Here is a 15,831-nt window from a genome sequence, read left to right on the forward strand (position 1 = left end):
GAGGCTGAGCGCCCAGGCCTGGACTCTGAACCGCGGGCCCTCAGCGTGGTGCTCTCAAGGTAGCAGGAGAGCCTTGCTCAGGAAGCCACAGGAGCGCAGGACCCCCCAACCCCCAACCCCCCCCCCCACACACACACATCCCAGGAAACAGCAGCTTGGGCGAGGCGCCAGGGATGGGGAGGAGTTGGCTGGGTGGGGGGGGAGGGAGGGAGGGGCCATCCAGGACAGGAAAGAGCACTGCAGAGGTGGGAGGGCTTGGGACATCTGGGGACACAGGAGAGCGTGCTCCCTCTGGCTGGACAGAAGACTGCAGGGGCTGCAAAGGGTCCCAGGTATCCCCACCGCCCCAGCAGCAGAGAGTGCCCAGGCCCATCCCCACCCACCCACCCTGGGGTCACTCTCTCTCCAGTTGGGGCAACCTCACAGCAAAGCAATGACAGGTGCTTCCTGATGCCCCCAATCTCCTGGTCACTAGAATACGCTGTGATCACCCCAGGAGGTGGGAAGAGTCTGCTGGTGCCCCCTCCAACGTCCTGCCCAGAGCCACCTCCAGGGGGCACATTCCATTGTCCCATTTCCCGGCTCCGGCTCCCGGATTCGAGGGGCTGGGTCAGGCCAGCCTTGCTGCTGATGTCGACCTGGGTCACCCCAGCAGGCTCTCGGGAGGCTGGGGCTCCAGCGCAGGCCCGGCCACTGGGGAAATCTGGGGGTGCTCCCTCCACAGGCCCATGTGCTGGGCGGGGTCCCGGCTCTGGAGTCCTAGACTCGGTTCAGACCCCAGCTCTGCGCCTACTGACTGAGCCTCAGTCGCTGCCTCACCCTGTGACCCTGAGCTCCCTCACCGTAGGCGGCTGGGCCATGCGAACCGTGAGGGGCTGGCGGAGAGAATGGGCTGAAGTGACCAGCACAGGCCGCACGAGGGCAGAGTGGGACACAGGAGGGCACGTGGTGGGGAGGGGGGAGCCTGCCCCAACCCGAGCGCGTCCCCAGTTCACACCATCTTCCCGCTCGCTGGGCTGATGGGCCGACCGGACTTTGCAGGGAAAGCCAGCACCCACCGGCCACACTGCAGGAACACAGCCGCCAGCCTGGGCCGCCCTGCACGTCGGGCCAGCCCCACCCCGAACTGCACCAGACGGAGCGCCCGGCCTGGGATTCCCCTGAGGCCAGCAGGCGGAACGCCACCAGCCCCCGACCCGAGGGTGGGGCCTGCCCCACCCTTTCCAGAAACCAGGCTCCGGTGTCAGGGATGGAGCCCCACCCGGGAGCAAGTTCTGCGACCAGCGGCCCAGACCGGGGCAGGCCCCAGGGAGGGAGGGCGGCGGCGGCGGCGGCGGCGGCAAGCCGGGACAACCCCGCCCCCCCACCGTGGTCTCTCCGGGAGAGGGCCTGACCCAGGGTCCGGAGACCCCGCACAAGGAGGGCCAGCCAGGACCCGCCTGCCGACCAGCTCCACAGGCCTTGAGCCCTGGAGGGGGGCTGGTGACGTTTCACAACCCAAGTAGCAGCAACAGCAGCCGAGGAGCACCCCGCCCCCGCGCGCCCCCACCCCCACCCCACTCCGGCCCCGACGTGCAGTGCAGGGAGCCCCGCCCAGCTACCCCGCACGTTCCTACACTGAACCTCCCTGATCGGCTCCATTTTTCAGATAAGGGAACTCAAGCAGAGAGAAGGCTAGTAACTTCCCCAAAGCTGAGCTGGGACTGCAGAGCCGGACTCTTTTTTCGCAGGGAGGGGGAGGTTGTGGGGTAAATTAGGTTTATTTATGTGCTATTTTTGATATATATTTATTTAATGGAGGTCCTGGGGATTGAACCAGGACCTCCTGCCTGCTGAGCACGCGCTCTACCACACTGAGATGTGCGCCCTGAACAGCAGGTGAGCTCTGGAGAAGAGAGAAGTGGGAGTTGGCCTCAGGGAGGCTCAGAGTAAGACAGCCAGGCTGCCTCTCCCATCCCCCACAGCACAAGGGTTTCAGAGTCAAGGCCACACCCGCTAGAGCAGAGGGACGGTCCCAAGGACCCTGTCAGGAGAGGAGGTGCAGGACAGAGGACTGGAGACCTCAGTGTCAGTCTGTCCTGTCCTGCTTCTCCAAGGAGGTGTTGAGGCCCTGGAGGTGGGGCCCCATGGGAACTTGATGGTGGCTGGAAAGTTCTGGTGTCCATGTCTGAACTCGATGTCCCTCTCTCCAGTGGCAGGTGAAGAAGGGGCTGGTGCACAGACCCAGCTGCTGGCTGGGCAGGTGAGGGGATGCAGGGGGACCTCCCGCCCCCCACCAAGAGCTTGGACCCTGGGAACACACCGGGCTGTCCCACGCTGCCCGGACCTTACAATGCTGTGCCCCCTCTCCGACCCTCCTGACTCTCTGGGGCCTGGTGTAGACACCCATTCCTCCAGAAAGCCCTGCCAAGGCCAGGCAGGTGCCCCTGGTCTGTGCTGCCCCAGCCCCGTGCACCCCGCTGACACATGGAGCTGGAACTTCCTGTCGCTGCCTCTCTCCCGTAGGGCTGCCAGCTCTGTGTCTAATCATAGCCCTGCCCTGCACGGCACCCAGCATATACTGGGTGCATAGGAGACATCGAAAGAATGAGTGAATGAATGTATAAGAAATGAGGCCCAGGCCCCAGGACAAGCCCCTCCCAGGTGCCCAGAACTGTATCTTCTTCATCCTGGTGTACCAGCATCTGCCATGGTGCTTGGCACACAGCACAGGTGAAAGGGACAGGTAACTGACTGCCGTGCGACAGGAGGTGGTGTGACTGTGACAGCAGTTACAGCAGGTCCAGGGTGTGCAGGCCAGAGGAAGCAAACTCGCTCTGCCTGGAGGAGTGTGGGAGCCCCCCACCCCACATAGGTGTTTGGGAGGAGCAGTCCAAGCGGGTGTGAGGTGCATGGTGGGGGGGGGGCTCCAGAGAACAGATGCCCTCCAGCCCAGGGCCCCCTCATCTTCTGCCAGCCGGGACCCGTGCCCCAAGGCCTTCTCTGCAGCTCCGGGACCCTGAGGCCCTGGTTTGTGGCTCAAGCCACAAGAGGACCAGGGGAGGGTGAGGGGAGGGAACTGAGGCACCCAGAGGAGCCCACGACTCTGGCGCTGATGAAACCATCCCTCCATCCTCCCTCGAGGCTCTCTGGCCCTCAGACACCTGCTGTTTGCACCCAGCCTGGAGGAAGAAAGCAGGTCGTCCACAGAGGCCTCATTGTTCCCGGGGTGACTCACATGGCCTGGGTGCTGTGAGGTGCCCAGCAGGGGCTCCCATCACAGCCTCGGCTCTGAGGCCCAGGCTGGAGAGAGCGCAGGCATCCCCTGGCCAGGCCCCTCCCAACTCAGAGCGGGCCAAAGCCCCTTGGAGACTCAGCCCTGAGTCTCCCTCAGAAGACAAGAGACAGAGGTGACTTCAGTGTGGGGGGGGCCTTTATTCCGGGCTGGGGTGGGCATGTGGGGGTCGCTGTGAGTGCGGCGTCCAGCTGGGCAGCTCCTGGGCTGCAGGGGGCAGTTGGCCCCGGGGGATGCTCGGGGGCCCGCAGGAGCTGGGGGCGTGCAGGGCAGGGACATGGCCGGGGAGGAGGGCCTGGGGGAAGGAGGCCAGGCCTCTACTTCCAGCGCCCGGTGACCTTGGCCTTCCCGCGGGTCTTGGAGCTGCAAGAGAAGCAGGCCCTGTGAGGCAGAGCACGGCAGGGCAGCGTCTCTCCACGGGGTCGGGGAATGCGGAGGGCTGAGAGGGGCAGCAGCCTGGGGGGCTGGGGGCGAGAGCTCTCTGTCCCCTCCTCACTCCCAGCGGCGCTGAGGGAAGGAGAAGGAGGGGTGGCTGGGAGACCGGAGGCGGGGCGGGGCGGGCAGTGGCGGGGGCAGGGGTACTCACACTTTCTGGTTATCATTGATCCTGTTCCGGAGAACGTTGATCTGTAGGAAGAGGAGGGGAGAAGGGAAGTGGCTGCCACTCTGGTGAGGCCCCCTCCCCCTGGGAGGCCTGGCCTGTGCGTCCCTGTCCTCCCATGGGGCTGAGCGGCTGCCTTGAGGACTGCAGGGACACGCCGGCCAGAAGGGAGGGGGCCCCTGGGGCTGGAACCCCAGGAAGATGTCTGCTCAGCCCCGGCGCATCCTCTGATTCCTGAAGCGTCAGCCCAGTGGCGGGCACTGTGCACATCAGAAGGGGCGCCGGGGCAGGTGGGCTGGATGGGAAGGGGCCTGCGGAGCGCACAGGTGCAGACCCGGTCCGTCAAAGCAGGGTGGTGGGCGGTGGGCCGGCTCACCTCGTATTTCTGCTGCTTGAACTTCTCCTGCAGGTCGAACTTCTCCGCCTCCAGGCTGTAGATGCTCTCCCACAGCTCGCGGGCCTTCTCCCTGCACAGGCCAGGGCGGGGAGCAGGGGCAGGGGCAGTCAGGAAGGGCCCCCACTGCCTTCATCCCGATCCCCCGACCCCGGCCTGGCCCTCCTTCCGCCCCTAGGCCTGCCGAGGCCCCGCACCCTGGCTCAGCGCCCAGCACTGAGGATGGGAGACCAGCGCGGCCACGACAGGGAATGCGGAGGAAGCGGGGACGCCCCTGGCGCTGCGGAGCCTCCACGTCGATCCCTTCCCCGCCCCCGGGGGCAGGTGGGGAATGAGCAGCCCTCCCGGACCAGAGCCCTGCCTGGTCCTGCCGCGCCGCCTGGGAATACGTGGGGCGGTAGCGCCCCCTGGTGGCGCGCGCAAGACAGCGCCCTCCTCTGGCCCCGCCCCTCCCGCCAGGTGTGGCCCTGGCCCCGCGGTCCCACCTCAGCTGGTCCTCGTTCAGGTGGTCGATGGCCAGCACCTTCCTCCTCTCGGCCAGAATCTTCTTCTTCTTTTCCCGCTCTGTCTGCCTCTTCCCACTTTTACGCTCCGTCTGGAGGGGGTGACAAGCAGGGAAACGGGCTGGAGGGGGCTGGAGGACGCCGCTTCCTAACCCCTCACCCCCCAGACCCAGTGGGGGAGAGAGGCACGGCCTGCATGGGGCCAGCTTCCGTCCTCTTCCTCCTGTGACACCCACGCCATCAACTGCCTGGATGCCCAGGCAGCGGGGAGGGGGCGTGGCGGGAGGCTCCCTACAGCCCCCTCTCCCTGCGTCCCACTCCCCTACATCCCCCTCCAGCTCAGTGCCTTCCCCTCCAGCGCTCCCCAAACTACAAGGTGGAGGATGGTACAAGGATTGGTACCCACCTCGGCCTGCAGAACCAGGACACCACGAGAGGAAGACCAGAGAGAAAGACGGAACCACGACAGAGAAAAGGGGCAGGGCGCGGGGACAGAGGCAGACACGGGAAGGAGAGGGTGGTTCAGACACGCGATGTGGCAACTCAGTTACTGGACAGGCGTCTGGGTTAGGGTTAGGGTGGGGGCTATTCTGACTGCAGCGTCCTGCTGGTATGGTCACGTGAGTGCAAAAGCCAGGGGGCTGGCCCGGTCCTGACCAGGGACTTAGAAGTCTAGGAAAACGTTCTGATGAGTCCACTGTATTGAGGAAATCGATTTCCCGTTTCCCCTCCCCCTGAGGATGGAGGCTCTTGGGTGCGGGGCACCAACGCTAGGACCTGGGAGTGAGCTCCCAGGAGTAAACCAGCCCACGTCTACATGGCTTAGAGGCTCTCCAGGGTAGCAGGCAGGGCCAGCAGTATTAATCCCATTTTATAGATAAGGAAAGTGAGCTCCAGGGTCACAGACCACACAGGGCTGTCTGTGGTGGGTCTGATGGGCACAGGGCCTGCCAGCTGCATCCGGCCACCGTGGGGCCAGGGATGGGAGGGGCAGCCCCCACCCCACCGGTGCCTCCCAGGGAAAGCCAGCTGGGTGGAGAGAAGCTCAGGGCCTGGGCATGAGAACTCAGCCTCCCAGCAGCACTGGGAGTTTCTCCCAGGGTCCCGCCTGCCCTCCGTCTGCTGCAGGGGACACCGCCCCTCACAACACCGCAGCCCCAGAGAGCCCCCACCTTCTGGATGTAGCCTCCAAAGTGCATCATGTTGGACAGAGCCTTCTTCTTCCGGGCCTCGTCCTCAGCCCTCCTCCTGCTCTCCTCCTCCTCCCGGCGGGCCCTCTCCTCCTGGGTCCCAGCGGGGCAGAGAGCAGATTAGGGGCAGGGGCCCGAAACCCCGACCCTGGGCTGGCGCTGGGGTATTCGTGGCTGAGTGGGGTGTCTCTAGGGTGTCTCTGGCACAGGGCCTGGGGCTGGAGGTTGCTGAACGGTGATGAACGGGGTCCTGATTCCCGAGTGTGAGGCCCCACCACCCCTCAGGCCAGGGACTCTGGGGGGCCCCGTGGTTGTGGAAGGTCCTGGGCAGCAGCGCAGGAAGGGAGCCACGGTGCCTCAACTCCCAGGGGCCTGCACTGGGGAGGGATGAGGGTGCTAAGTGCATTTTGTCCTGTTCGCTGGGAATCACCGGAGCCCAAACAATGCCCAGCGCTCAGGACTGAGTGCTGGTCTATGGAGAGCGAGGGGCCTGGGCGGGCCACTCACAGCCAGGCGGGTCTGACGCTCCCTCTCCCGCTCAGTCCGGATGCGCTGCTGCTCTGCCCGCTCAGCCCGCCGTTTCTCCTACGCAGGGAAACACAGCCTGCCCAGCATGTGCGTGCGGAGCGGTCATCGGGAATGCAGGACCCCCGGGAAAGAGGAGGCAAGGCAGCCCCAGGGGCTGTCCCCTCAGAGTCTCAGGGCAGTGGCGTCTCCCTGCGAGGGCCTTTGCTCACAGCCAGTCCCTCAGACAACAGACACAGGAACGCCCTGGCCAAGGTGGGTGGGTGGCCCGCGTTGAGCCGTACTCGTGGGACTGACCTCAGCTTCTGAAAAATGTCAGGCAGGCTTCTCCATGTCCCTCAGTGCCCCCCTCAACCCTGACAGTGGCCCTCTGCCAGGAGATAGAGGCCAAGTCCTCAGCCAGCCTAGCAACACGGGCCGTGGAGAGAGAACAAGGAATCCAAGTAACCTCCCCCGCCAGTGGGATAGCTGGGATTCCGGAGGCCACCTGCATCTTCCCTCCATTCTGGGGGGGGTGGGCTTCTGCCCGCTGGGAGGGAGGAGGTGGGGGTGGTCAGAGAGGATGGGTCAGCTCCAGCCCTCTGGGGTGGGAAGGGGCCCCTGCTGGACCTCACTCCCAGCAGGGCCAGGGTCCCCAGGGCAAGCCCCCCAGGGCTGGGGCAGGGTAGGGGGGCAGACACCCACGATCCGATCCTTGAGCGAGACCAGCTCCTCCTCCTCCTTCTTCCTGTTCTCGAAGTGCGCCTCGATCAGCGCCTGCAGCTCATTCAGGTCCTTCTCCATGCGCTTGCGGTGGATGTCCTGCGGGGATGGGGGACCTTGGGCTCAGAGGGGCAGCTGGGGCCCGAACCCAGGACAGCGGCCAGCACTGGATGCCCTCCCGCCGCGACCTTCCGCAGCCACAAGGCCGTGAGGTCTCTCCCGTGGAGCCGGCCCTCCCCAAAGCCGGCACTCACGTCGAAGTCCACTCTCTCTCCGTCGGGTATCTTGGGCGGCACCAGGTTGGGCATGAACAGCCTGGCGGACAGAAGGAGGCGTGAGCGCCACCCCTCCCTGGACCCGAGGGGCTGCGGTGCCCGGTGGACAGGAGCCCCTCCTCCCTGCGGAAGCGCGGCGGCCCACTGCCCGGCGATACCAGCGCCAGTGTCCACACGGAGTCCTCACGCTCACTCAGCACCCATGTGGGGGTCCCACAGCTCTCACATGTGTCCCTTCATCAGACACGGAGCAGGAACCACTGATCTCAGTTAAGAAAACCAAGGCTCAGAGACGTAGTGATTTGCTCAAAGCCACACAGCCAGGAGGAAGAGAGGCTGACAGGCGATGCATTTGGCCACGTCCTGGCATCTCCCCAGGAGCCTGATCCCCGCCCCACCACACCCTAGCTGTGTGACACGGGGCCCGTGGGCTCTGGGCCTTGGTTTCCCCGTCTGCCCTCGTCTGTATGGGGCTGAAACGAGACCCTCCTGTGTTCGTACCAGCGCAGGAACGGCAGGGGAGCTGGACTGTGGGGCTGGGCTGGTGTCAGGCCATTTCAGACCTGCCCACTGAAGCTGGAAGACCCCTGCGCGTGTGCTGAGGCACCTTCTGCTGGTGGGATTGGCCCTCCCGAAAGGAAAACCTCATGGGCCCCCACCCCACCCAACACCCAGCACCCAGGTGATGTCACGTATGTGGCACCAAGTTGCCCCGTGGGGCCCTTTGGGACTCTCTGAAGCCACAGGCCTAGGCTGACACGGCTTCACTGCTTGGCTTCCCCGCAGTGTTCTTCCCTCTTTCCCCGGGTCCCACTGCAGCCACTGAGGAGGGTGTCCTAGCTCTCCTGTGGGATAGGATGGGGTGTCCGCCCAGGGTCAGGACCATCTTTTCCTCTAGATGAAGGCAGTGCTGACCGTGGGGGGCACAGAACTGGTGTTGGACTGTGGGTGGATTTCGGCCCCCAAGTCCCCCCCTGACACGCAAACCCCAGTGAGACTCTTGTGCAGCACACGACCTGTACACCCCCCAGCCCATGCCCCCTGTGCCACAGGGCACTGCGGCCTGGTCCCGGCTGTGCTCTGATGGGCCCCTGCCCCCAGGGCTTCAGTGTGGACAGGTGCGCCCCACTCACCTGGGCTTGGGTTTGGACCCCTCCACTGGGCCGTCTGGAGAGGAGGGAAGCACACAGCCAGGGGTCAGGAGGTCCTGGGTCTGGTCTCACTCTGCCCTGATGAACTAGGTACCCGTGGACCTCTGCTTCCCCATCCACCCTGGGGACAGCCCTCCCAGCCTTGGGGACCCCTGGTTGCAGGAGAATCCAAAGAACTAAGCATCAGTGTGGAAAACCCCACACTGTGTCTCACAGCATCCCTGGGGGTGTCTCAGGGACACAAACACAACCCTCTCATCAGCAGCACTGGCCTGCAGGGAGGACGGCCAGAGGCACAGTCCCTGGGGGTCCTAGCCCCAGAGTCCCCTCCCAGTCTCTGCCTCCTCAGTTGCCCCCAGACCTCCTGGTGGCCCAGGACCAGGAAACTGAGGGGCATGATTCCCAGCCCCACTGGCTGCACTGTCCCAGGAGGCATGACTGGGGCCACCTGGGAGGCTGGAGAAGGCTGCAGCCCGACAGTGACCACAGCAGTGACCTGCCCCATGGACCATCTGTGCATGGGATCTCATCCTGCAGACGCTGCACCCTTGAGAGAGTCATCCAAGCTCCAGGAGACTCATGTGCACATGTGACTTGTGGCCACTGCCCAGCCTAGACTGGACACCTAGACTGGACACCCGGCCCTCTCCCCCTGGGCACCACCAAGGCAGCTTCTCTCCAAAACCCACATGGTCACCGAGCCCTGTCCTCTCTTCCTCGAGCCCCATCCCCTCCCCCAGAGCTGCCGTGCTCCCTGGCCCCCCCATTCCCATCCCGATGTCCAGTGTCCTCACCTTCCACCTCCTTAGCATCCTCTTCTTGTCCATCTTCTAAACAGAACATGAGAAATCAGTAAAGGTCCTGGTTCTGAGCTCAGCCCCCCCCCCCCCCGCCAAGAGCCTCCCCACATAGGTCCTTGGCTAAGCGTGCCCTGCAGGGGCCTGGGGTCCGGGAGCTCTCTGTCCACACACCCACCCCCACGCCCAAGACCACCTGGCACAAGAGGAGCACGTGGTCAGCGTCTATTGACCGGACAGCCGAGGGCTGAGCCCCAGCCCAGGCAGGACGCGCTGCTGTCCGGGCTGCAAAGCACGTTCCAGGCAGATTTCTTGCTGCCGTGGGAATGGCTCTGGGGTGCTTGTCACCTGGGTGCCAGGACAAAGCCCCTCGGACCCTCAGACTCCCGCCCTGCTCCGAGCAGAGCCTCACCTTCAGCACTGGGCTCCTCAGCCTCGCCTCCAGCCTCTTCTCCCGCTGCCTCCTGCTCTGGAGAAGTGACCCAGACACAGTGAACTCAGGCCCCGCGTGTGCCGGCAGGAGAACGGGGGGGTGGGGGGCGCAGCGGCATCCAGGGGCAGGATGAATGTGGGGGTGACTGGTGCGACTGGCAGGGGCTGCTCTGTTCTTGGTTTAAACCAGAATTTGGCAAACCCCAGGGCCCAACCTTGCCCCCAGACTGTTTCCGTAAATAAAGTTTTGTTGGTACACGGCCCGGCTGCCTCAGGCTGCAACAGAACCGGCTCGCTGCCGCAGGGACTGTGTAGCCGCAAAGCCTAAAACATGCACTCTTCACAGGACGTCCGCTGGCCGCCGGGGAACACGGCGGAAAGGCATGGCTGTGGAGGTCCTTCTGTTTGAGCCTCGCCTCCTGGGGGCTCTGGACACCTGCTCTGGACCTGCAGACCGCGGGGAGCGCAGGAGCACGGGGGGGGGCAGGCAGGTGGGGGGCAGCCCCAGAGCGGGGTGGCCTCGAGGCCTCGCTGGACGGGGGCTCTGCCTGTGGGCTTTCTGTCTGACTCGGCACCCACTCCCCGCCCCACTCCCCGACTTTGCCCCCAGGGATGTGGCACCACAGGGGTCAGGGAAGTCCCTATCGGGGACTCAGACCCTAGAAACCCTTCATCTGTGTCGGAGAGAAACCAGGAGCCGGCCTGCACGTGAGTGAACGAGCTGCCCGCCACGTGGGCATGTGTGCCACCCAGAGAGCCGGGGATCCTCCTGTTTCATCCACTCGCTCGGCAGGAGGTGGCCCCCACCTCAGTCAGGTGCTCAGAGCAGACAGACACGTTAGACAGCGTGATGCCAGGCACACAGCTCGGCCTGTAAGAAGTGCCTGCGATGCTCCTGGGCTGAGGGCCTTGGGTGGCGGCCTCTGAGCAGAGGGGTTGGGAAAGCCCAACGGGGTGGGGCCAGCACGAGAAACGTCCACCCCAGTCTCCACCGCCCCGGCCTCTCCTGCCCCAGCCTCCTCTCTTTTCCTAGGTCTGAGTCCTCTCTGAGGCCTGGAGATGCCTCTTCTTTGACCCCTGCAGGACACTTACCTCAAAGAGGATCCTTCCAGCAGGGGGTGACAGTGGAGGGCTGGCCAGCAAGGACGGGGCCAGGTGTGGGGGCCACCTTCCAGCCATCTTGTTAACACCTCTCCCACTCTGATGTTTCAATCCTCACCCTCACCCAGTGGCCACACAGCACCCACTAGATGGGCGCCCAGCTGCCCACAACACCCTCAGATGTCACTGTCAGAAAGCTCTTTCTAAACTTAAGCCCCAGTCTGTCCCCCTTGTCCTGGTCTTGCCCTGCCCACAGCAGCGCACACTTGTGGGCTGACATCATGTCCCCCTGCCCCAGCTATTTCCAGTCCCCCAGCTGCTCTCCCGATGACTCTGTCCCCAGGCCCCTCACCCCCTGGCTGCCCTGCCTGGGTGCTGTCCACCAGAGGGAGGGTTGGGAGCAGGATGGTGGGGGTGCTGGAGGAGGGCACACGTCAGTCCTCCCAGACCTGGACTTGGAGCAGGTTGGGGGACTGGCCAGGCCGGGTCCCCCCACCTCCCCCCAGCCCAGGGGAGAGCTCAGGAAGCAGGAACAGGAGCGGTGGCCTCGGTCCCCCACACCTGCCCCACCCCACACAGGCCCTACTGGCAGGCAGCTCCAGGAACAGGGGTGGGTCACAGGGACAGGCAAAGCTGCACTGCCGTCTCTGCCCTCTTCTGGGGTCAGGGAGCAGCAGCCGTGAAGGGGAGAAGCCAGACAGGTTAGTCTGGGGCAGGAGGATGGGGCGGGAGCACATGGAAGGGTGAGTGTGGGCGGCGGGGCCCAGGTCCTGCCCCACCACCTCCTAGCAACCTGGGCGCCCCACTCCAGTAACTGCCTGGAGCCTCAGTGCCTCGTCAGTAGGATGGAAACACCTGGGTGGACTTACTTCTCGGGGTTGTACAGGTGTGCCTGGCCGGGGGAGCACTGACTGAGGGGTAACCGGCCACCTCCTGCCTCTACATGGCTGGGCCTCGGCCTCCCTCTGCTGGGGCAGAGGCTCCAGAGAGCAGAGCAGGGTCAGTTCACTCCCAGCAAACACTTCCCCATTCCTACCCCGAAGGAGCCTCTCGGGTACCCACAGAACACTGCCCCTTTCCAGGAGAGCCGGGCTCGGGGCAGATTTGGAAGGAAGCTGCCCATCTAAGGAACGCCCAGCGTTCCGACTCTAGGGAAGCAATGTGCATAGAACTGCTGTCTCCTGGAGGAAGCGGAGACCCTGGGGCTGGCCATCCTAGCAGCTTGGTGACATCTGTCCAGACCTCGCTTTCCTGGTCACCGGCAGCAGGGGCGTAGCTACTCGGGACGCAGCTGTGGTCCATTCATTGCAAGCAAGGCAGATGCTACGGGGACTCAGACCGCCATCACAGTGGAGAGTTATTTTGTTAATTTACCATCAAGTCCTACTGTGCAGAGCACGCAGATGGGTCCCAAATCCAGGGTCTATGGCTCGAACTTCCCTCCCCAAAGCCAAGGAAACCCACTGTATGGAGGGGCTGGGCAGGGAACACAGCCTCGAGTGCAGCCAGCTAGATTTGGGTTCAAAAACTATCCAAATGGCCTCTGAAGTGCTTGCTGTTCCTTGAGAGCTGGCTCCCAACACCCCTCCCAGGTTCTCCTGGGAGCGTCTCTGTGTCTCCTCTTTGACAGGCACCCCTAGAACAGCCTCACATGTGCAAGCGGCCCCCATTTTCCCCAGAAGACACGGAAACGGTCCCTATATCTCCCAAGCCCCGACTCTGTCCTCAGAACTTCCAGCTCCTAACATCCACACACCATGTGCTAGAATGACGTTTCTGAGGATCTGCTGAGCCTCTCAGGGGCAAGGTCCACTCTGCTCGGGGTGCAGAAGCTGTTTGGGGGCAGGCTGAGGACAGAGCGAGCTCTCCTGACCACCTCCACGGGTCAAACACTCGGGAAGATGGGAAGGTTAGGTGCTTTCAGGGAGAAGGGGCACCAGGCTGCAGTAATGATCACAGAGAAGGAAGGGCTAAGATCTGGGGGTCACAGTGGTCCTGCTCCAGGTAACAGTGTCTTCATACCTGCATGAAATGTCTCAGCTACCTGCACACTTCCACGATCTCATTTGAAAAAGTATTCAACTGAAAGTTTTAGGCGCGATCATGCTGTTATGGTTACGCTTTTCAAGCAGTGCTCATCTTTTAGAGAAACATGCTGAACTACACGAGCGGGAGATGCTGGGATGTCTGGGCTGATTCTGATGTCTGCCCCCAGTCCTGGGCAGAGGCGGGCACAGGCGAAAGAAGACTGGCCGGGGCTGGTGGGGGCTGAGCTGGGTGACGCGTGGGGGGGGCTGTATTGTTCTGTTTTTGCTACTTTTACAAGCATTTAAAACCTCACAAGGTAAAAAAGAAATTAGAGGGAAAAGCAGAGGTAATTCACTGGGAAAAGTGGCGATTCTGTGCGAACAAGCTAGTGGGCAGCAGAGACAGGTTTAAAGCTTTTGTCCCAAGATCTGAGCTGCCAGGGTTCGGGCTGACCCCAGTTCGGGGCCGCGGTTGGTTGAGGGGGGAGGCTCTTTGCTCAGCAGAGAGCAAGGGGCAGGAATGGACACGGCGCCCCCCACCCCAGGCCCTCCTTCTGGCCTCCCCCCCTCCACCTCCGTCCACCTGAGCTTCATACCTTCCACATCTCCTTCTGCTCCAGGAAAGAGGCCGCGGCCGCAAGAGAGGAGAGAAGAGATGGGTCAGGTCGGTTTCAAACCAGGCTGTCCTTCCACCCAGGGAGTGACAGGTGCGCGCTTACCTTCCTGCTCCCTGTGGAGCGAGGGAAGATGCTGTCAGGACACGGCACATGCTGCACACACATCTGCACACCGCACACTCATACACGCCGCACACAGGCCTTCTCCTGAAGATGGCCTGTTCCTAGCCCCCTCACTGGGTCCTGGAGTCCCCCGCTCAGCCCACCCGGCCACAAAGCCCAGCCCGGCCTAGCCTCCCTCCACGTTGCCTCCCACTGTCCCCAGGAAATCAGGTCAGCCGCTGGCCTCCCCTGTGTTCCGCCAGCCTCTTCCCTCACCCACCTCCCAGCTCCCCTTGCACCCCGACAGCCCTCTTCCTCCCCCATCTCCACCCACACGCAGCCCCCAAGCCCTCCACCCTCCGTGCCCAGATGTGCCCGCACAGATTCCTCCCCGGGCACCCGCCCCTCCAGGAGATGGCTGACTGGCCTCCAGCGTGTCCCCCTTAGGACAGCTGGCCCTCAGAGCAGCGCGGGGCACAGGGCAGTGCAGGGACAGCAACTTCCCAGGCAGCAGTGACAAGGCTCCGAGGTGGGTTTCTGGGGCTAGATGCTCTGTGGCCTCGGAGTCATTAGGGAAACTCTCTGGGGGCTCACTGCTGATCTCCTTGCCTGATGGCGGCCTCGGGGCCCAGGATGCCGCAGCCCTGGCCAGGCGTGCAGAGGGGACCGACAGGGCGCCCGGTACTCACTCCTCGTACTCCTCTCCGGCCTCCTCCACGTCCGACATGGTGTCCACTTCCCTCTGGGGAGAGAAGCAGTCAGGGTGGGCGGAGGGCCGGCCCTCAGCTCTGCGAGAAGACCTGGGCCCCGCTGTCCACCCGCCCCTTGCAGCCCGTGACGCGGCGCCTGCCCACGCTCTCCTGTGTCGGCGACGATGACACCCGCACCCCAGCAGGGCAGTGGCTTCAAACATCGTGCCTTTCTGAACAACAGCTCTAAATACATTTTCAGGCCACAGCCCTGCCCAGTGCTCAGGGGAGAACCCTGCCCCCGGCTCCAGCCACACAGCCCTGGCCTGGCTACGACTCGACTTGGCAATACAAGGAACAAACCGGGGTGCACCCCCGCCTGGCTGAGTCTGCAGGGGGCGACTCTCACTGACTGCAGGAAAAGCCAATTCATACGGTTACATTTGTGCAACGCTCCTGAAGTGGCAAAGCGGCAGAGATGGAAAGCAGACTGGTTTCAGGGGTGTTGGGGAGGCTGGGGGCAGGTGGGTGTGGTGATGAGGCACCTGAGGGGCCCCGCGGCTCCAGAGCTGCTCGGCGTCTTCACTGTGGTGGTGGATCCACTGACCCACAGCGGTTAAAAGGGAATAGACTCGCACACACGCGCACACTCTCACACGCACACAGACGCGTGCACGCGCGCGCACACAGTCCAAGCGGCACCCGGGAATCGGAGGAAGATGGTGGAATAGGCCAATTCCAGGTCCCGGCTGTGATCTGTAGCTGATTGTGCAGATGTTACCGCTGGTGGGGGGCAGGGATCTGAGCAAAGTGAACGGGGGCCTGTACCTTCTCACAACGGCACATTATCTACCACCATCCAATTAACCGGAGTTTCCCTAGGGAAACGCTCATTTTGATATACACCCTCCCCCCACTAGGAACAGGCAGTGGAGACTCAGGTTTGGACAAGTCTTCCCAAGGCCTCTGACATCAGCTGTTCCTCTGTGCCATGGAGACAGATGCCCGCGCCCTGGCTGCCCTGCCCTGGGGTCTCTGAGGGCAGAGCTGACGAGGAGGAAGGTGTTTTACTGTAACTTCTGCGTGCTGACAGGAGAAACCAAGGGAAGGGTGGAGGAAGCCACACACAGGACTAGACTGTGAGACTAATCTGGCTTTACTGGCTCCATTGCGGACTTGCATGTGACCTTGGAAAGGTCATTGGCCTCCCTACACCTCAGTTCCCTCTTCTCCTGGGAGACAAGGGACGGGGTGACATGAGGCTGCCCCTGCCTTTGTCCCACTGATGTCCAGCGCTGTGGGTGACAGTGGCACAGATAGTGATTGCCCACTGCCCTGGCCACCTGTCCCCATATGACCCACCGTAGCAGCTGAGGCTGACCCTAAGCAACCATCTGGACATCCAGTGAGCCACAGCTTCAGTACGCGGCGTGATTTCTGCCACAAGGCAG

General features: G+C 63.5%; 1 protein-coding gene across 1 annotated transcript in view; it reads right to left on the reverse strand.

The window, feature by feature from the left end:
- Positions 1-3,390: 3,390 nt before the first annotated feature.
- Positions 3,391-15,831, reverse strand: part of LAD1 (ladinin 1) — a 31,060-nt gene continuing 18,619 nt past the window's right edge. Inside the window, exons 10-23 of the mRNA XM_064477323.1 lie at positions 14,381-14,433; positions 13,692-13,702; positions 12,664-12,683; positions 9,825-9,879; positions 9,410-9,445; positions 8,598-8,631; positions 7,444-7,504; positions 7,172-7,288; positions 6,470-6,547; positions 5,945-6,055; positions 4,755-4,864; positions 4,252-4,342; positions 3,861-3,901; positions 3,391-3,637 (exon numbers count right to left, since the gene is read on the reverse strand). Of these exons, the coding sequence (XP_064333393.1) occupies positions 3,592-3,637; positions 3,861-3,901; positions 4,252-4,342; positions 4,755-4,864; positions 5,945-6,055; positions 6,470-6,547; positions 7,172-7,288; positions 7,444-7,504; positions 8,598-8,631; positions 9,410-9,445; positions 9,825-9,879; positions 12,664-12,683; positions 13,692-13,702; positions 14,381-14,433 (864 nt within the window). The 3' untranslated portion in view covers positions 3,391-3,591. The remainder of the gene's footprint in view (positions 3,638-3,860; positions 3,902-4,251; positions 4,343-4,754; positions 4,865-5,944; positions 6,056-6,469; positions 6,548-7,171; positions 7,289-7,443; positions 7,505-8,597; positions 8,632-9,409; positions 9,446-9,824; positions 9,880-12,663; positions 12,684-13,691; positions 13,703-14,380; positions 14,434-15,831) is intronic.

The sequence above is a fragment of the Camelus dromedarius genome, chromosome 21, assembly GCF_036321535.1.
Source record: "Camelus dromedarius isolate mCamDro1 chromosome 21, mCamDro1.pat, whole genome shotgun sequence".
NCBI classification, from domain to species: domain Eukaryota; kingdom Metazoa; phylum Chordata; class Mammalia; order Artiodactyla; family Camelidae; genus Camelus; species Camelus dromedarius.